The sequence below is a fragment of the Solanum pennellii genome, chromosome 4 (genome assembly GCF_001406875.1).
Source record: "Solanum pennellii chromosome 4, SPENNV200".
NCBI classification, from domain to species: Eukaryota; Viridiplantae; Streptophyta; class Magnoliopsida; order Solanales; family Solanaceae; genus Solanum; species Solanum pennellii.
Window position 1 is genome coordinate 73410772 of NC_028640.1, and position 20986 is coordinate 73431757.

Sequence of the window (20986 nt, forward strand, 5' to 3'; positions counted from 1 at the left end):
GAGCTTCAAGTGAATGCTCTCAGGCGTTTTGCAACCTGTTATTTCAAGCATGAAATTTTCTAGCTCCACGATCCTCTTATGTAATTTCGACTTTGCATGTTCTTATACATTAACAGAATGATTTGTTCAAACTCTAGAGGGTTCAGAACCCCCGCCCCCACCCTTTTTATTGTGGTGGGTGGAAGGAGCAATATGGGTTCTAGGAAGGACAAAGAAGTCTTTCATGGATTTATAAAGTAAAACATTTCATGTACTTAATAATTGCACAGGGTAGTTAGCTTCCAAAAATAGTAAATAAAGCGTCAAAACACCTACATTCCCTCTCTTTTCTTTGGGTTTTTTTCTTGGCAATAGCATTTATGCATTTATGGGACTACACTGGGTATGTTGGTGTTGTAATAGCATCTATGCACTGATCCACACAAATCATCCCAATTCCAAAAAAAATATAAGCAGCATGCCAGCATAATAATATCTAAAAATCGAAGATGTGAAAATACTACTAAACTCGTTACAAAATGAATACACAACAAGAAAAGAAGAAGATCCTAGGAGGCTTTTTCATCTGATGCCACATTATCAGTGCTCCAATAATATCATTCTGATTCGCTCATAGACTGACAAACAGGAAGGTAATACGTATCTAACTGCCAGTACTTCTGTTTAACACCCTCCCACACAGATTCACCTAAACAATCCTTCACTGGTAATGGTATCAGCTGCGTAGAATATCCCAAGCTCTCAAGTTCTAGAGAGACTAGCTGACAGTATACGATATGAAAGAAGGGATTACCTCCACATAGACCATTAAAAAATGAATATATACCACCTGGCTTCAATAATCTAGGAAGATGTTGATGAAATTCCCGCATATCTTCATAATACTCCCCATAAGTATCAAAAAATATTCCTGCAGAACAGAGTAGATACACATTAAGAGACAAAGAAGAAAAAAGAAGACAACAGATAGAATCTAAACTTAAATCTAACAAAAGAGAACCGAGCTTATATAATTAACTGACATGTTCAATTATTACAATGTTGGATAAGTGAAATTTTTTGCTTAATCAAGTTACAGAAGTAGGCCAACTTGACACTCATGACTCTTATTATTTGTCTTATTGCTTTTGCTAGCAAGCGGAGTTATGAAAAGCATTGTATGTTGTTTTGCGAGGCATTTATGTCATTGGAACAGCAAGAATCAGCATATGAAATCAATAGCTAGGAGCTCAAAAGAAAATTGCTCCTTCGTGAAGATTAAAAAACACCTCCTACACAGTTTTTTAGAGAGAAATGAATTTTATGTTACAGCAGTGCCTGTAAACATACAATAAAACAAAAAATTGTGCATAGTGCATAAATTTTTTGAAGAAAATGTATTAACAACCACCAGTACAAACTTCAGAATAATGTAAGATCATATTGATGACAATAAGAATCATGCACCAACTATTGACTTGGGATATTGAGCAGTAATTTGAACGGAGGAAAAAGATGAAATTCTACTTGAAACTGATATGTTTTCCTGAAAGGTTTTCAACTTTTCATCGCTAAACTAAGTGCAATGAAACCTCGAAGGAGTATATTCTCATATTGTCATTCATACTTCATAGGCATGATGAGAGAGTGATTTCTAAACTTACCAGAAGAGAAAATGTATAGGGAAGAATCTCATGATTAAAACAAGCAATGCACTAACAAGACACTAAAAATCAGAAGTGTATTACCAGCATAAAGGGGTTTTTCTTCTTTTAAAAATAGAAAGGGAAGAAGTGGAAGTTTACCATCATAGGTTTCAAGTTTAGAAATGACATCTTGCCACCGACCAAATATGATTTTCACATTCTCCTTCTCACCCCAACCTGCGTGCATCATACGATCATAGACCTCTGGATGAGCTTCAATAATAGTGTGTGATAAAGGTGAATATTGTTGTATGGCTGTATCTACAAGGCCCATCCCAAATCCAATGTTCAGTATGTGACCACCATTTGAGCAGACAGCTTTCGCATGAGCTTCCATCAATGGCTTCTCCCAAGCCATCATAATAGCCTTACTATCAGAGTCCATAATTTTATCTTCACTAAAAGTGACTCTATCATCTAAATAGTTCCCATCTGAGTTCCCCTTAGCATTGTCCTTCCTTGCAATTGTTCCAAGGATCAATTCTGCCTGGATTGCTACATATTGAATAATAAACATGTTTGATCAGAAATATTAAGCTAAACAGCCTCAAACTTTTAGTTGAACTACACACTGTATAAAGAAGATTAACAGCTTCAGTTGCCTTTTCTGATACTAGTTTTTTACTCTGCAAAATTACAAATTTTAATATAATGTTGGCTCTCAGGCATATTGGGGAACAATAAAAACAATAATTACAACAACATAATAAAAAATTAATGAAACATAACAATTTGCTTTTAATTATTATTTTCTGCACAATATACGAATCAGTCGTTTTGTCCCAAGTTATATCACACTTTTCCATTTGTGATTTTCCATATGTTTTACACCATCCACTCATAACATTCTTCATCAAACAATTTTCAACCATTAGTTAACTATATAGACGTCAACTAATATCTTATAATTATGTGATGAGTAAAACATCATCATATAAACATGAAGAGAGATCATATTTTCCTTATGCTTAAAACAAGAGGAATTATGCAGCTAAATAAGATAGACTAACAGGTTGTTTCGTTCTGTATTAGTACATGAATTATTATGCATTGGATGACAACACGGGGATTATTATGCAGGAAATGTGATATCAAAACAAGTCCTCTTACATTAAGAGTATCTTTGTGATGTTAGACATCTTATCCAGCTACTTCTTCAGATGCACATATTATTTATTCCACATCCTATCTGGAATAATACATAATTTCTCAAAAGTTATGCTGTTATTACTTATGTGAAGTTTCATATAGAAAGTCAGACATTGTATTAGCAAAGCAGAGTTATATTATTAATTCGCAGTTGTATTATCAGAAAACTAGAATTTGCGTTAGTAATACAGCAGTTACTCTACTAATATATTTCCTTATACCTCAAACCAAACACAAGTCTTATAGAATTACATTCTATTTGGATAGTCGTTACGTATAGTTTCATAATAATCTATTATATTGGATAGTGTAGTATTTGGAATGTCACGCATTAACAATTTGAATAAATTTATAACACAAAATTTAAAGATGCGTATAATGTACTATTAAATAGCCAATAGCTAACTCTAACACATAAGGAAGAAATTGCGAGGATTAAAAGTAAGCACCGGTATTGAGAAGAACGTCAAAGGCCTCTTGATGACCAGCGTCCATTGCGAAGTCGCCGGCGGAGACATTGGAAGGGGTCAGGGCATTCCATGGGGCACTAGCATCAAGGAGAGCCTTTACGACCTCGGCATGGCCGTGCTTGGCGGCGTGCATCAGCGGAGTAAGTCCGTCTTTGTCAAAGTAGGTGACATCGCCGCCGGTATCAATCAGGGATTTAATACTACTGATTTTACCATTCCGAGCTGCTTCACAGAGGGCTTCGCCGTCGGCCATTTCTTAGCTGAGCAAAAACTGTGCTCCTAATAGTTGCGGTGATTTTCTGAGTTTGGACTTTGAAGTGACTAAGGGTTTTAGGACAGATTGCCTTTTGATCCTCGAGGTATAGATAAATTATGATTTCGACCTTGAATTGTATATATTTCATCCTCTGTCCGAAATTATTTGTCATTATTTTTATTTTTAGAGTCAAATTATAAAAAATTTGACTAATATTTTAAGATGTATTTTTTCATTATATTAATATATAAAAAATTATAATTTATAGTACTTTTCATGTAGTTTTAGAATATCTAATTTTTTTTTAAAATATCGAATTAATGTGATCTAATTTACCTTTGAAAGTTAATCAAATTGATTTTTGATAAGCGCAACATGACAAACAATTCCGGACGGATAGAGTATTACCATAGGGGGAAAAGGATAAATGTATCGTGAACTATTATAAATGGGATGCATATTTGGTATATATGATCTAGCTTTGGATAGTCGGAATATTAATGTCTCAAAAGCATGATGATGGTATCTTCATACCATTTACGATAGTTCAAGAATATATTTATTCTTTTTTTCCCAAAGTTAGGGGTCTGCATCATCTCGGTTCATTTTTACGCATTATTGATTCGATTTTATTGATTTTCAATTTTTAAATATTCTAAATTAACAAGATATGTTTTGTCGGTTTTGATTCTTATCCGTTCAGTTTTCAATTTAACAAATAGAAAAACGCTTATGAAATAAATTTATGACTTCTCCAATAAATTTACTCGATAAGATAATAATGTAATTTTATAAAGGCTCATAAAGTAGAAATAATAATAATCACTAATATGAAGAGAACTATACACGAAGAGAAATTATGTTTTGGAGTTTTATAAAATGTGAAGTTGTGAACTCAAAAGTCAATTTGAAAATGTGAATTGATGGCTAAAGGGCAAAGGTAGGGACTAGTAAGGTATTGAGATTAATATTTAATATTTATGTAGGAGTAAAATAGTAAATTGTTATAGTTTTAAGAAGTTATCATATATGATTACCCGATAACCCAATATTTAAAATCAAAATCAATTTAATAACCCGATATATCTTTTTATAAAATCATTAAAATCTCGTTGATAGGATAATCCAATATCTTCGTCTTTTTTTTATTTATTGGTTGATTTGATTTTTACACATCCCTATATTTAACGCAAAAGGGCCAAAAATACTCTTAGGTTATGTCTGAAAAGGTTTTAAAATGTCCCTCATTCATCTATTGGGTTAAAAAATACCATTTAGATTATTCTTTGACTCACTTTTACCCTTACAACTAACATCTCTTTTATTATAATATATATACTAGATATTTTAATATAATTTCACATATTTTGTTGAAAAAATTAGATAAAATTCACAAGTTAAGATATTATAGTCCTCTTTCGGATGCTTCCCTATTTTCTCTTGGATACATCTATTTCCTCTCGGATACATATCTATCCCTTCTCGAATACATCTCTTCCCCAAGTACGTAATTTGCAATGTATTGGACAACCAAGGAATATATTCGAGAGAAAGGAAAAATTTGAGATTTTTGTAATTGAGAAAACTTCTCGGATATGATGTAATTAGCCACTAAAGATATGAAATTATGTACTTTATACTATTTTTTTCTTTAGTAAACAACTTGAATATATTACTTTATAATCTATTTCAAAGAGTCACACGACATAAATGTGTCGTTTACAACCTAAATTGAGAAAGTTTAATTCTAAAAAATTATTTGCAGTAAGGAAACAGAAAATTGCGTTAGATTATGAGTTAAAATATTTCATGTTCAAGAAATATATAAAACGTTGATATCATTAAAAATATTCATCGGTCTTCATATATATTCGCAAGGGGTATCTATTTTTCACAATGTTATTATCTTCGTTTTGTGATATTTGCACCATAAGCTTTGCATCTGATAAAATACTAATTATTGATCAATCAATTCGTAAAGATTGTTTTAAAGTCTTTCAAATTTCTATTGCTTCAACTTAAGTATAATGTGTTTGTATTTGACTTTGTCGATGAATTTTGTCATACATTTTATTATTGTCTTCCATAAATAGAAATACTTAAAAAAATGATTTCTAACTTCACAACAATAAAAATAATCAAGAAAGCAACTTTATTTCTATATATAATAACAATTATCGTAATGTTATATTCTAAATATTGAAACTACTTATAAAAAAATAATATCTGCCTCCACAAATAAATACAATCATGAAAGAAACTTTATTTCTATATACAATAACAATTATCGTATTGTTATATTTTAAATTACACTAATTTTTTTTTATACTACACTTAATATCATGCCGTAAAGAAAACTCTAAAGTTTACCCCCCCCCACACAAAATAACCAATATACTTTTTTTCAAGTTGTTTTTTTTCTTCTAATTTATTTATTTATTATAGTTTTTTCTTCCTCTATATTTCTAAACAAAGTTTTTTTTTTTATTGACATTTTCTTTTGTTGTTCTTCTTTATTTTTTAACTACTCATTTACTTTATTTTGAATTTCAATATTTATTAGGATTTGAATGTTAAACGTTGACCTTGTCAAATTTACTCTATTAAATAGTTTATCATATTTGATATTAAGAAAATATAAGAATGAATATTTTATATTTTATAATCTTTCGATGAATACATTATCAAATTATTGATTTCTTGATAGTCAAACATTGTTCATTCTTTAGTCATGAAATTTGATATTTTTTCAAATTATTTAAAAACTATTGATACGTCATTTTAAAGATTATTTTTAATAATCAAAATACGAATTTAGTGATCATATTATGTAACATAATATTAAAAATATGTTTACGCAATGTTCCTTTAAAGTATTCCTACGAACAAAATATTAACTATTCAAACACATTTTATTTTAATTAGTTAAAAATTTTCTTTCTAAAATATGTCAAAACACATTTATTATTATTTGTAAGAAGTTAATCAAGTAATAAAAACTCTTCATTTAAACAAAATTACAATAATATCCTTATGGGCCCATAACAAAAGTTAAGACATGTAGGAATTCTTCTAGATTTTCATTTTGATCATTAATTATACAATTATTATTTTACCATCAAGTGATATTAAAATTACTATAATGACATTGATCGTCCTCTCATGGCTCTTCTATATAATAGAAATTATTTATTACATAACGTCAATAAGATTTAAAAGACTGCGTATAAGGACGGATCATATAAGGCCGATGAGATTCGTTTGACAAAAAAATATACTAGTACTATATATATATGTAGTTAAAATTATTTTTAATTTGTATATATGATAGACGTTAAACCCTAACATGTTTATTTTTTCATATTTAATATTTTGAAACTTGTTAGTGAAAATTCTGACTTATCACTAGCTACACAATCACAACATTGGAAAAGAAAAACCTCTTTATTTCTCGTAAGAACCTTTCTATTTAAACTAAGACACTTAAATCGAGACGACACAATTTACCAGAATTCACTCAACTTAAAGGTTGAGGCCAAGCTCATGATCAACTAGGGACAGAGTCAATTGTTTCATAGTGAAACCAGACAAGGACTGCATTAGGATTAAGGCGCACTAGTAAAAACGCTTAATTTTTTGAAGAACAGGCCGCCGGAAGCCAGAGAATTTCCCGGCAGATGTGCATTATAAATGTGTCTGTGTCTTTTTCTTCTTGGACCATCGGAGAAAAAATTGCAAAAACATGGCCCATGAAATTGATTTAAACGTGTTTACAGGCGTGTCCATTAACGGAATGACTTTTGAATAATTCTACAAAAAAATCTCCACAGCTTTAACCTTGGCAACAATTTAAACGTTGACATTCACTTCCATGGATAATATTCTTCAAATCTAAAAGTTGGTGCAGCCTTATGAGGTGTCTGCTACATTGTGTGGTACAGTTTTTGTGATTTGACGGGACTTTGTTAGTGATTAGAAATATGTAAAGGAAAAATGACAAGTTGACTCCCAATTAAAGTCTTCCAATAACTCACTATATAGCTATAAGTTCAAACAGTATGCAAAACAAGGCCATGATTGTTCATAGAATATTGTTCTTTTTTTTTATTTAGAGTTTCTTTTGCTTCGATTGAGGAAGCAATAGGTCTCCTCAAATGGAAAGCAACTATCGAAAACCCGAATAATTCCTTATTTGATTCTTGGAAAATAAGTTCTCGTGATGTTAAGAATTTTTTCAGCCACGGAGAAGCAAATCCTGATGCATGCAGGGGTTGGTATGGAGTTAAATGTTTTAATGGTCGGGTAAACATGTTGAATCTTAAAAATGCTGGTGTCGTTGGTACACTCGGTGATTTTCCATTTTCATCTCTCTATTATCTTGAATACCTTGATCTTAGCGTCAACCAGCTCTCTGGCTTCATCCCTGCTGCAATAGGAAAGCTCACTAATCTTGTCTATCTTGACTTCGGGTTTAATCAGATTTCAGGCACAATTCCACCACAAATCGGCTCACTAACAAAGCTTGACACCCTCCGCATCCCTAACAATCATTTAAATGATTCTATTCCAGGAGAGTTGGGGAATTTGCAAAATCTCACTAGACTTGCTTTATACGATAATCAACTAACTGGTTCTATTCCTGCTTCATTTGGCAATTTGAGTAACTTGCGTATTCTAAATATACGCGCCAACAAACTTTCTGGTTCTATCCCTAAAGAGCTTGCATATTTGGATAACTCGGTAGTGATGATAATGAGTAAAAATGAGTTTTCAGGTCATTTGCCAGAGAAGCTTTGCCAAAATGGTAAACTTGAGAATTTTACAGTGAGCAGTAACAAACTTTCAGGGCCAATACCAAGAAGCTTCAGCAAGTGCTCGAGTTTTAAAAGGGTTCGGTTTGATAATAACAGCTTCACTGGGAATTTATCTGAAGCTTTTGGTATCTACACGGAGCTTTATTTCATCGATTTGAGCGACAATGATTTCCACGGTGATCTCAGCAGCAACTGGGGGAAATGTAAGAATTTAACTAATCTGCAGGTGGCTAGAAATAACATTAGTGGTAGCATACCACCAGAGATTGGAAACATCAAAGGGCTTCAACGACTTGATCTTTCATCCAATCATTTGGTTGGGCAGCTACCTATGGAATTCGGAAAATTGACCTCTCTTGATTTCATTCTTCATTTGAAAATTCATGTCACAATAGCTTCATGAATGAAGTAAGGGCATTGATAGGGAATAAGCACCGGAACATTGTGAACCTATACGGCTATTGTTCGAATGCACAACACTCGTTCTTGGTTTACGAGTATGCAGAGAGGGGGAGTTTGTCTAGTATATTGGGCAACGAAGTTGAGTCGAGAAAATTGGATTGGCTAAAGAGGGTGAATATTATCAAAGGAGTTGCTTTTGCTTTATCTTACATGCACCATGATTGCTCCCAGCCGATTGTCCATAGAGACATATCAAGCAGTAATGTTTTGCTTGATTCTAAGTATGAAGCTCGTGTCTCTGATTTTGGCATCGCTAAGATTCTCAAACCAGACTCATCCAATCGCAATACGTTGGCAGGAACATATGGCTATGTTGCACCAGGTTTGGTCTAACTTACTCCATTCTGTTTTTATTTCATTTACACGTTTGACTTGTTACCCTCTTTATTTCAATTTGTTTGTCTGACTTTCATTTTTAGTATGTTTTAAAAATAGTTGTCAATACCATGTTTAAGAACGTGATATTAGAGAACATTTGGTTACAATACATATCTTTAGTTTAAAATCACAAGATTCAAAAGTCCTTCTTTATTTTTTTTTTAATTTTGCTTCAGAGCTTGCATATACGATGAAGGTTACACAAATGTGTGATGTCTATAGCTTTGGAGTATTAGCATTGGAGATAATCAAAGGAAAGCATCTCGGGGAATACATTACCGTGCTAACAAATTCATCGACTAGAGATAACGTGCTTCAACTTAGCGATTTGCTAGATGAACACCTTCCATATCCTGAAGGGAGAGTAAAAGAGGTTTTGTTTTTTATCATCAAGCTAGCTAGCAAGCTCTTGTTTGCTTGAAACTCCAAAATCAAGGCCAACAATGTACTTCATCTCTCATAGGTTATCATCAATAGATACACATCACCTATTTATGAAAGGCGATATGAATAACCTTTGACACCAAGTGGTTGTGAAGTTCCACAAAAAGTTATTACTGGGACTAGTATTGTTGTTTCAAATCTTAGGGTGCTTAACTGGTTTATTGCACTAGTGTATGCAGCGTAATTATTTAATTCTATAGTATTTTGCCACGAATTCATTTCCGTTATTTCTTTCTCTATATTAATTCGGATTTTTTTTTTAATTGAGCTTAGGTTCTATTGGAAGTCTTTCTATCTAGCTAGGAATAGGATCTTGAAGTGAGTGATGTTGAGATCTTCTATTTTGATATCTGAACTTTAACATGAACTCTGCTTAAAAATTATTGGTGTAAATTGTAATATACGACAAATACAATAACTTACAGTTTCAAATAAAATAATAAAAATGAATTGAAGGATATATTCGGGCTGAGAGACGGATATCTCACTCTCTTTAAGGAGATTTAAGTGTGCAACATAATATACAATGATCCAATAGTGTCACTCTTGACTTGTCTCTAGGATATAACAACCCAACAACGTCGTATAATTCAAGCAATTCCGAATTAATTGAAGAGTCCATAGCTCTACAAAAATAACGTCTTCCTTCAACATATAACTAATTACTTTTTTTTATTATAGTGAATTAGTTGAAGACTTGGAAATTCAAGTAATTTTGGATTAGTTGAAAAGTCCAAAGCTCTAAGACAATAACGTCTTCCTTCCACATATAATTACTTTCTTTTATTATAGTGAATTAGTTGAAGATAATGGGATAGTTAATAGGATAAATAAATGATTTAAACAACTAATGACTGCATTCTAACACCATTGATGAAAGTAATGAAGCACAAATGTAATGCAATTGAAGTATCAAAAGTTTTCATTTCAATAAGGTAGTTTTGTATTTATATTTTTCTATTTCAATTTGCTTGTCTTTTTTTTTTTGTTTCTCACTCAGTGTCGGATATCCACATTAGAGCTCGACTATTTTGAATTCGCACCGCGTAGGACCCATTTAGGGGGAAATGCTCATTACTTCCATATTCAGGGGTCAAACCCGAGACCTCTCTCAGTAAAGGAGGAGGAGCCACAATCACTACACCACATCCTTTGGTGGTTGTTTGTTTTTGTTTTGACTTAAAACTGAGTGTACAAAAGAAAGGAAAACTTTTGAATCTCGTTGTCTTAAATTAAAGATGTCAAATGTACCAAAAAAAAATTCTCTGCGTACCAAAATGGCAAAATGTCTTGTTTTGACTAAACACAATGTTTAAAAAAGTAAAAAAACCTTTTAGATCTTGTAATACTCCCTCTGTTTGTCAAAGAATGATCTAGTTTGACTTGACACAAAATTTAAGAAAATAAAGAAAACTTTTGATCATGTGGTTTTAAATTAAAGTTATGTCAAATGTACAAAATTGTTCTTCACTTTGTGGCCTTAAACATGCCACGTGAAAAGTTGTTACCAAAAAAGAAAAATATCATTCTTTCTAAAACAGATTAAAAAAAATCATTCTTTTCCAAATAAAAAAAATATTAAATTAAAAATATGTAAAATATATCAAAAATAAGTTATGATCTTAATGTATGCACACTGTCAAGTCAACCAAAGTTGACAAGAGGTGGTTGGTTGAATAAAGCCACGTCAGACAATGTTGCAGATAAGATTTTAGAAAAAGAAATTCTAAGAGCCGAATTGAAGCATTCACGTAAAATGGAGGACCCCATAAATCTTTTAACTAAAGTTCTTGCTAATGCCTAATCTTGTTTGCTTTAGATGTCCTCACTCCTCCACTCTCTTATTTTTGCTTCAGATTGTCAAAATTTGTATTGGAATTTAATTAATTTGAAATTATGCGTATTTTCTTTGATTTTATATATATAATTTATTCGAATGATCATAAATAATATGCAAAAATTTCCCATTATACTCTTGAGATATTTGTGTTAATGTCGTTCAAAATTTAGAATGTATATGTCCTTCACTTTAACTGAAAAATAAATATGGACACGTGAAACAATCTTATCCGCCGATTCGATATTTAATAAATGTTAGATCAGTGAATAAGATTATGACACGTATAGAGTATATATGCTCTAATTTTTTTCACGGCAGGAGCACCAATGTCCAAAAAGTATGACGGAGGGTATCTGCATACCATTTATGTTAGTTCAGAGATATATTTGTCTTTTCCCCCTAAATTTTTCGAGGTTAATAATTCTCAGAGTAAAATATAAAAATAATTTGAAATGACAAGTACTCCTCCGTTCAACAATAGTTATTCACTATTGACTTGTCACACCTTTTAAGGAACAATAAATAATATGGGTAATGTATTGTTTTATTCTTTGACTTTATTAAATTTAAAATTTTGAAATGTGTTAGATCATAAATAATATTTAATAGTAATGATAAAATAGACACAAAAGATAAATTATCTCTTGATTTCTTAGTTGAACAAGTATGATTGGACAATTATTTTCAGTATAGTGAATAATTATAGTTGGACGGATTGGAGGAAATATTAAAGAACATCTATTTTTAGGCTGAACGACATATGAATAGAAAAATAGAAAGAGTGCAAATTTAGAGAGTGCACTCCGAATAGAACTATTAATAGACACTTAGAATTCAAAATTTCTTATCCATGCTGCTATTGACTCCTTTATTTCATTAGGTGAAAGATTGTCATCAGAACTCAAAGGCTTTTGTGTGATGCACTAAAATTAAAAATAAAGGTATGTTTTTAGGGTGGCAAAATGACCTCAATTTGACAAGGTCGCAAGAATCTTTTCTTTGATCCTTATAATATTTGAATAATATATTTTAAGATTTTTATCATGCTTAAGATTTTATATATCTCAAACAAGAAAAATCAAAACTACTGTATTTTTTTATAATTATTTTGGATTGGGACAGCAAGAAATGCAAAAGTTGTTTAAAGAGGACTAACTAATTTAGTTGGCACTATGAGTAACTCTATTGTCTCGATTGAATATGTGCCAAAATGAGGACAACAATTATTCAAGTATTGAATGATGAGGACAATAATTATTCAATAATTAAAATTTACAAAATAATCATAATTTAGCAGAATTTTATTCATTTTTGGTTAAAAGAAAATTCTTTATATATTGCCCACTTGGTTCATTTTGAAGGAGAACGTGATATTTATATCGTATTTTTTAAAGGTGTACTTTTATATATTTAGACACGATATTTTAAATGTGTTTTTTAGGTGATTTTAATTGAAATTTATGTTCTCTAATTTTAAGTATGTATGATTAAACACTTTAAGTTATATATAGTTAAATATATAAACACATGCGTACTATATGATAAAATACATGCAAGTCATGCCACATGAGAGCTAGGACATAGATTATCACATAAAATACATGTATCAATTCGTTTAATTTTATGTAAATTTAAATATCTAACTATACATCGTCCATAACTGTTCAGAAACTTTGTGAATATTTAATAATAATTAAGATATGAGTACTCCAAAATAATTTAGGAGATTTTCCAGTTGTATCTTTGTTGTCCTTGTGGATTTCATAGTCAGCTGATTTTCACCAACTAGCAATCAGCCAACCACAGCCACAAGGTGCCAGTACAACATTCTTAAATACTCACTCTGGTCCTTTTATTTATACAATCATTATTTTAAAATTTATGTTCTTTAAAAAAATTTAATTTTTTAATAAATTATTATAAATTAATTTATTTTAAATAAAGACGACATATAAATAGATAGATGAACCGGCCAGAGTAAGGTCAAACCAACTCGGACCTCACTGTCATTGATTCGCACAATTGTTTTGTCCATACGGCGCCGTGTCCCTTCTCTCTCTCCTGGAAACGCTCACAGGCCTTCTTTACGGGCGTGCGCCACAAAATAGCTTTAAATAATCCTCTGTTTTGATAATTACTTTTTACCTATATCTTCTCACCTACAGTTTTTCTTTTGTCCATTTTGTTGGTAAAGTACCTGCAAAAAAAATAAACGAGAGAGGATTTATTGAATCTGGGTTTGATCTCAAATCGAAAATACACTAGGATTCGTTCATTTTTCGATGGTTTTTTAACCTGGGAAGAGTTATTTTTGGGTATTTTTGTTCATTTTTTTGGTGATAAAAATAGCAGGAGAAAGTGAAACTTGGAAGATATGGCGTCGCATTTTGATAGGTGGGAGAAAGATCCGTTCTTTTCAGCTGCAGAAGAGGTTCAAGAATCTGCCGACAGGTAACCCTGTTTTTTGCTTTTTAATTGCAATTTTTTTTCTTATTTGTTTTGTGGGTTTGGATTGATTTTGCTAGAATTGTCATTTAAGTTGGATTCTTTTAGTTTCATCTGTGTATTTTTTGATGATTAGTGATGTAAAGATTGAAGCTTTATTAGAACCCAAGGGTGTTGCCTAGTGGTCGATGCGATGGGTTGAGAACCATGACGTCTTTGGTTCAAATCCCAGCGGAGACAAAAAAAAATACTAGGTGATTTCTCCCCGTTTGTCATAGCCTTGGTGGACAGCATTACCTGATATCTATGAGAAGAAAGATTGAAGCTTTATTTGTTTTGGTATGAGGGTGTTTTTGGCTGCTTTATTGACATACTTTTGTTTTCATTTTCAAGAATGGAATCAACTTATAGGACGTGGATTCATGCGTTGAAGGATACTTCTGGTAGTTGGAATTGTGATGCGCTTCGCAGGGACCTTAGAACTACCCTTGGCACTGCTAAATGGCAGGTAGGAAATTTAATCCATAACCCCCTAAAAGAAATAAAGCCAAAAAATGATTTTATTGTGCATCTATATTGTGTATGGGATGTTATTGGTGTATGTGCATAAAGGGTTAGAGCTGAGTTAATATGTTGGATGCCGTTGTAATGCAGCTGGAGGAATTTGACCGGGCAGTTAGATCGAGCTACAATAGTAAATCTGCTGACGATGCAAGAGATAGACACCATGAATTTTTTATTGCAATCGACAGCCAAATTAAGAAAGTTGAGAAATCTCTTAATGAATCAGCTGTTTCACAAGGCAAACCACCACTTCCATGGGTGAGGTTGGATGAGGGAGAAGTCGATGAACTTGCTGCATTTCTCTCTGGCCCATCCACCTCTTCTGCAGGGATAAACCATGCAAAAGTACATGGAGTGGAGCTGCAAATTCCCAAGTGGGAAGAGGCTGTAAATCAGTCACTTCCCGAGTGTTCTGAGAATCCTCTTCATTCAGAGGATGGTGTTCAAGGTGAGGCCATAGACGAGAAGTTTCTGGGCCACCGGAGAACAGCAAGTGCTAGTGCTGACATTGGTGCATGGCAGATTGCACTTGGCAATGATATTTCCATCAAAGAACCTGCACCCCCTCCTCGCAGAATACCCAGTTACCAGGGATTGTTGAATGCCGTGGAATCTGTTAAGGAGCTAAAATGGCCCAAGAATGGTTACAGGAAGCTGAAGTTCAATCAAGAAACTGACAATACATTGCCGCGCACTCAGCCACCAACAAGGGTGATGCACTATTCTTATAGTATCCAAATTTGTTCTACAGTACTCTCTTTGGACCATTTATTTGATTACAATGTCAAAATTCTCATTTTTGAGTCATTGATATCAATCATTTCAAAATTTGAAAAAGAGAACCCAAACGAGTAAAACAACAAATTAACCCTGTCCATTATTATGAGATATGTACTCAAAAAATATATTCCATATAAGATCAGGAATTAAAATTATAAAGTTTTAATTTAAAGAACCAAACTATGTAAAATCAGTTGGACTTACAGATAATTTTGCACTCTTGATAGATTGTAATACTTTTTAAGGGGAACTATACTTTTTGGTTGTAGTATACATTTGGATATATTGAGTAAGGTTACCAGTTAAAAAAAAGTAAAAAATCAGTTAGACTTGTAAAAACTAAATAAAATCAGTTGGCACAAGTGTAATATTTATGAAAGCTCCAGAAATAGTTGTATCTTTTTTCATATCAGTAAATGATGTTTATGTAATGAGATCTAGTACTTCTATTGCAGAACATAAACACATGCTATGATAGGAATAAGAGTTGCCTTGATGGTTGTGATGATTGTTATGATAAGCAACTGTATGGTTGGTATGGTGCTGTTCAGCGCCAGCTGCAAAGATCTCAGTATTACATGCAATATCGTCGACCTGTTCGAATAGTTTTCTCAGTGTTTCTTCTCATTTTCCTGATTGGTGAGTTTGCTAACGACTCTTGTTTTATCTATCTAACCTTTTGTTGACTCTTTTACCCATAAACAGATTTTGAAATTACTAAGAAAAAGAAATCCTTTATAGTGTAATCTCTGCTGCTGAGGTTTTTCTTCATTTCTTCTGGATCGGGAAAATCATCAATAGATATTGTTGAGTTTTCTGTGACATTGATGCTTCAATCCAAACCATTTTCCTTATTTCAGCCTGCGTGCACTGATGATTCTTTTGATTTACCTATCCTTCTATTTTCTAGTAGAGACTCGAGAGAAGTTATTTATACATGGCAAGAAGAACTATCTCAGACCCCGAGCTGCCCTTTTTTTATGTAGAACTATTTACTATAAAAGAGTTTCAAATGGATCTTCCATGGTACAGTTCGTCGTTAAAAATAAATGGATCATTCCATTCAAGTGTAATTTGTATAGGAAGTTGTTTGTAGCAAGTTCTAGCCAGGGAGCAGTGGATTGCAGAGAGTTCTCATATGTACTGAAAGGTTTCCTCCATCTAGCAGCCTCTGCTCAGTCAGGGAACAGTGTTTCCTTGTAGTGATGATATTTGTTCATCTAATCTATTATCAACCACGAATTTCTTCTCTTGATATGTGTTGTCATAAATAATAGCTAAAGCAAAAACTCAAATATCCTTTTTCGGTTGTTCATTTGTTCTGACTTGTTTTTCCCCTTTCTGGCTTAAGTTTTACAGTAGCGAATAAGTTCATGATGTATATCAGCCAACAATAGCTTGTTGCTTCCTTGACTTAACTTTTATCAGGGAATAGTGTCCATCTCCAAAAGATTTCATGCAAGCATTGGAGTGAGTGTCGGAGATGTGGAAGAGCTCAATTTTCATTCACACTTGTTTTCTACGAAAAATGTTTACCCTGTGTCTGAAGTGCTACCAGCACATACTGTGTGGGAGAGGATTGGGTGTATGCCATGTGCAGCTTCCCCTTGTATTTCTCCAATGAATCGAACCCATGACCTTCAGTTTACCGAAGTAGCAACCCTTAAGTGAAGCCCTCCTGACTTGTCTCTCATCTGAAAGGGAAAAACTTCTCAAAGAGTATAATTTCAAGGGAAAAACTTCTCAAAGAGTATAATTTCTTCTTTTTTCTAAATAAAGTAAAATTCCCTTCAAAAGAGTATAATGACATTCTCTTCTCAACAAGATTTGCAGAATCAGGAAGTGTACTTATAGTCTATTTTGGAGTTGGTAACTAGGGTTTTCTCCCTTGGTAGGAAGTTTCATAAGTTCCACTCTTTCTTTTTCTTTCATCGCAGTATGACCAATGGTCATCAGAATGAACTTGATATACATCTGGTTTGTGTACAATGCTTAGAGAATGAGGCAACTAGAGTAACATGGGGAGGTTCTTGAGAGAGTTGCAGGAATAAAGTGTAATGACCTTCCTGGTTATTTCTATGTTTTTCCTCCAGTTCATCGTTTGTAGCGTTCCGACCCCAAGTCATTTATGACTTGCTGGAATTAGCAGTTCAGTTACCTGAACGTTCATTTGGTAGTTATGTGATTTTTTAGTTTTTGGAGCTTATGAACTTTAAACGATCATTTTCGATCAGAAGTTCAAGAATTTGACATCCAAATCCACTTCTGACAAGTCCATCAGCTCCGGAAGAGTCATTTATGGCTTGTAGTATGGTCGGTATGAATCTCGAGGTTTTTAGCGTGAGTTAGTGTGATTAGGTGTTTTAACTTTAAAGCTTATGCCTAAGTTTGACTTTAGTCAACATACTGAGTAAACCCGCTTGGATGTGAATTCCGTCAGTGTGGATATCGAGTTTAGTTTAGATTGACCCTTCATTCGTCAATCGAGGCTTCCGAGCCCCTTGTGGATTTTGACTTAAAATGACGATTGGGTGTGAGACCTACTTTTTGTCAAGATTACCCCGTATAGAAATTTAGACTGCATCATTGAGTCTGGTATATCGAATTTGGTATGGTAGCATATCTCGTTTGTGTCACGGCGTTCTGAAAGAGTTCGGAACACCCCGTCGGAGTTTTTAAGTTTCTGGAAAAAATGCTGAAATCTTCAACGGGGTGTTGCGAACTCGTTCGGAGCTCCGTGCGTGCAAATGAGATATGCAACCATACCAAATACTATATACCGGACTCAATGATGCAGTCTAAATTTTCATACGAGGTTGACAAAAAGTGAGTCCCACACCCAACCGCCATTTAAGTCAAAATCCAAAAGAGTCTTGGAATTAGCTCGGGACACGAACAAAGGGTCAAACTGGACATTTTGGAGCTAATTGCGTCGATGGAATTCGCATCCAAGCATGTTTTCTCAGAATGTTGACTAAAGTCAAACTTAGGCTTAAACTTTAAAGTTAAAACGCATAATCACATCGACTCACACTGAAAACCTCGGGAGTCATGCTGACCATGCTACTAGCCTATAATGACCCTTCCGGAGCTGGTGGATAGTCAGAATTGGATTTAGATGTCCTCTTCTTGAACTTTTGATCGAAAATGTTCGTTGAAGATTTATAAGCTCCAAAAACTAGAAAATACCAAACGAACTGTCAGTCCAGCAGCAAGTCATAAATGACTTGGGGTAGCTACAGGAACACACATAAGGCAAATGACCAGGAGGGTCATTACATAAAGGAAGATAGTTAAAAAAAAATTGGACATAGATAATCTTTTTAGAAATTTGGCACTTGCACCAAGAAAGAGAGCTAGGTAATTACCTTTTAGTTCCCTATAATTTCATTGATTGCAGCTGCTGTTTAACTAAGCTCCTTTTTTTTTTGTTTTCTGCTACAAATCTCGAATACATATTCTGCAATTGAGAGGTATACCGAACAAATAACCTTTTTCTTCTTACGTCCACTCCTTCCAATCAAAAGAAAGAAAACAAAGTAAAGAGTACCTGCTCTGTAGATACACACTCGTTATTTCTTTCATTGGTTTTTTCTTGGGAATTGATTTCTTCCTGTATAGCATCTCTCCAGCAAGAATGATTGGAGACTTCAACAAATGATTCAGGTTCATGTGAAGATTGAGCTGAGATGAGGTAAGCTCAAACTTTTGCAAACCATACCCAGTCTCTCTTGGAATCCGGAATATGCCTATAACTAACTGAACTAATCTAATGTGTCTCTCTCCTATTGCTCGGTACTAGACTAATAGTTGAAGTAATGAATGGAAAATTATAGTGGCTAGGAATGCTTCGGAGATATTATGGGAAATCGAAAATGTTGAAGTGTTGACTTATAAATAGGAAGATGAGGAGATACGGGGTGAATGATATTCTGGAAGATTTATATTCATTCACAGGGGAATTCAACTTTGAAAAGGAACAGGACTGTTCCAAACGAAAAAACCCGTATCAAGTCCCAAGTCCTTGTGTCTGTTGAATGCTTCCTTTTTTTTTGAGTCTGTTGTCGGAAGGGCTACTAGCACGGAAGACTCCTTTGGCAGAGACAATGGTATCATCTGAGGAAGAATAGGAATTTAATCCCTGGCAAAGGGAAGAAGTTCCATTTCCCAGCCATAGACACTTGAACAATCATTGACTTCACGATTTGACTGCCATATATTTGATGCGATCCCAAATATCAGTAGTCTATGGTTGTCTGTAGGTAGATGCCACTATCTACAAACACTTATATAGCTTGTATTGCCAAACTTCCAAATATCTGCTCATTTGAGAAGTGTTTTTTGTTAGAATTGCTTTTAGAAACAGTACTTTTGGAGAGTAGTAGTTTGCATTTGGCTTGTCATTTAAAAGCACTTTTTCCAATATTAGATGAGTAATTTGTGCTTGGTTAATGTTCCAAAGGTGCTTCGGGAGAAAAGCTTCTTTTAGCTTCTTAAAAACAACTTTTGCTACTACTCAGAAGCAATTATTTTGTTCTTAAAAGTTTGGCCAAACACCTCGACTCTCTATAATATGCATATTTAAGAAAAACACTTGACTTTCCAAAAGCTTGGCCAAACATATTAGTTTGATTCTGCTCTGGGCGTTCTCCTTCCCCTAACAGGACCACGGAGCATCATTAAAATGTTGATGCTAAGTACAGCGGAGCACATGTGTTGGTTAAACGAAATAAACCTAGCTCTTTACCCGGTACTTGTGCTGGTGGGAGGTAGCAGGAACTGGTGGAATAGTCGAGGTCGTACACCACTGTTATTAAAAAGAAAAGAATGGAAGTATCTCCTTATGGTGTTGTTGAAGTAACGTCTCTTGGTGCAGTCTTTGGATGAAATCATAAAAAGTTCACACCATAAATGACAATTTATGGAACCCTAATTTGCTTGTAAAATCAGCTATAGATCCCTCGATGCCCCCCCTGTTAACAAGATATGCAGTAACTATGTTAGTTTATTTCCTACTCGCAAATATCATTGCCTTTTAAGGTAAGATTGTACTGTCATAAAGTAGATAGATCTGAAAACCTGTAGTGGTGTGCATCCATTTTAGTATTACGTTGGGCTACATACATATATATTTTACAATATTTTTGGCCGTGAATATTTGTATTGGTGATTATCGTTAGACATAAAACTGAGTTTCATTTGTTAGTTGGTGCCTGAATTATTTTTTTCCCTGCTGCAGTTCTAGTGGCAGTCCGGACAATCTGAGAGATGAACCTTTATTCTTGTAATTGATGAACTTGCAATGTCGAGACGGTCAGAGGAAAAAGGGCCTCAGTTTTGGTATTACCTTATAGAGGAAAGGTGTAAATTACATGTAATTTTGTTCAGGTGATGCAAAGCTGGTGCTATTATCTCAACATACTTTGTAGTAATACCTTATCACCATTAGTGGAGACCAAATTATGTTGTATTATGATATTTCGTCCATCAGAAACAACCTTTCTACCTCTAAGGTAAGGGTAAGGTGTGCGTCTCCTCCAAACCCCATTCTGTAGGATTACACTGGCTATGTTGTTGTATACAGAAATGAAAGAGATGATTAGGTCTATTTGACTTGCTAAATCATGTATATTATTGTATTACTGTAATTCACTTCTGGGTTTAAAGTTCTCTTAGTATTCTTTTTTGGGCTTCGTAAG

General features: G+C 33.5%; 4 protein-coding genes across 5 annotated transcripts; 3 read left to right on the plus strand and 1 right to left on the minus strand.

Annotated features, from left to right (window-relative positions):
* Window positions 1-274: 274 nt before the first annotated feature.
* LOC107016038 (protein arginine N-methyltransferase 2) lies at window positions 275-3676 on the minus strand. Its single transcript, XM_015216513.2, has 3 exons — window positions 3284-3676; window positions 1785-2180; window positions 275-910 (listed from the first exon to the last, which is right to left on the minus strand). The coding sequence occupies exons 1-3, from the start codon at window positions 3555-3557 to the stop codon at window positions 597-599; spliced, it is 984 nt and encodes a 327-aa protein (XP_015071999.1). The 5' UTR covers window positions 3558-3676; the 3' UTR covers window positions 275-596.
* A 3964-nt stretch (window positions 3677-7640) lies between these two features.
* On the plus strand, window positions 7641-9874 carry LOC107017043 (MDIS1-interacting receptor like kinase 2-like; the record flags this gene model as incomplete). Its single annotated transcript, XM_027916255.1, has 2 exons — window positions 7641-9158; window positions 9391-9874. A coding segment is annotated over one exon (1137 nt), but the record flags the coding sequence as incomplete, so codon positions are not given.
* Window positions 8987-9635, plus strand: LOC114076926 (MDIS1-interacting receptor like kinase 2-like). Its single transcript, XM_027916626.1, has 2 exons — window positions 8987-9158; window positions 9391-9635. Exons 1-2 carry the CDS (start codon window positions 8987-8989, stop codon window positions 9633-9635), a joined length of 417 nt encoding a protein of 138 aa, XP_027772427.1.
* Window positions 9875-13495: 3621 nt separating the features above from the next.
* Window positions 13496-20968, plus strand: LOC107017705. Of its 2 annotated transcripts, XR_001456521.2 has the most exons (6): window positions 13496-13949; window positions 14337-14451; window positions 14598-15218; window positions 15743-15926; window positions 18909-18981; window positions 20527-20956. XR_001456521.2 is itself a non-coding variant. In XM_015217937.2 (5 exons), the coding sequence occupies exons 1-5, from the start codon at window positions 13873-13875 to the stop codon at window positions 20550-20552; spliced, it is 1023 nt and encodes a 340-aa protein (XP_015073423.1). In that variant the 5' UTR covers window positions 13498-13872; the 3' UTR covers window positions 20553-20968. The 2 variants fall into 2 exon arrangements, 1 of the variants encoding a protein (XP_015073423.1); XM_015217937.2 differs by lacking the exon at window positions 18909-18981 and having other exon boundaries at window positions 13498-13949; window positions 20527-20968.
* Window positions 20969-20986: the final 18 nt, after the last annotated feature.

Excerpts from the sequence above, each read along its gene's own strand:
- LOC107017705 (XM_015217937.2), top strand. The coding sequence starts at position 13,873 with ATGGCGTCGCATTTTGATAGGTGGGAGAAAGATCCGTTCTTTTCAGCT. Across the intron at positions 14,452-14,597 it reads TTGGCACTGCTAAATGGCAG|CTGGAGGAATTTGACCGGGC; the intron begins GTAGGAAATTTA and ends GTTGTAATGCAG. Across the intron at positions 15,927-20,526 it reads TCTTCTCATTTTCCTGATTG|TTCTAGTGGCAGTCCGGACA; the intron begins GTGAGTTTGCTA and ends TCCCTGCTGCAG.
- LOC107016038 (XM_015216513.2), bottom strand. The coding sequence starts at position 3,557 with ATGGCCGACGGCGAAGCCCTCTGTGAAGCAGCTCGGAATGGTAAAATC. Across the intron at positions 2,181-3,283 it reads TGACGTTCTTCTCAATACCG|CAATCCAGGCAGAATTGATC; the intron begins GTGCTTACTTTT and ends TTCAATATGTAG. Across the intron at positions 911-1,784 it reads TAAACTTGAAACCTATGATG|GAATATTTTTTGATACTTAT; the intron begins GTAAACTTCCAC and ends TCTGTTCTGCAG.
- LOC114076926 (XM_027916626.1), top strand. The coding sequence starts at position 8,987 with ATGCACCATGATTGCTCCCAGCCGATTGTCCATAGAGACATATCAAGC. Across the intron at positions 9,159-9,390 it reads ATATGGCTATGTTGCACCAG|AGCTTGCATATACGATGAAG; the intron begins GTTTGGTCTAAC and ends ATTTTGCTTCAG.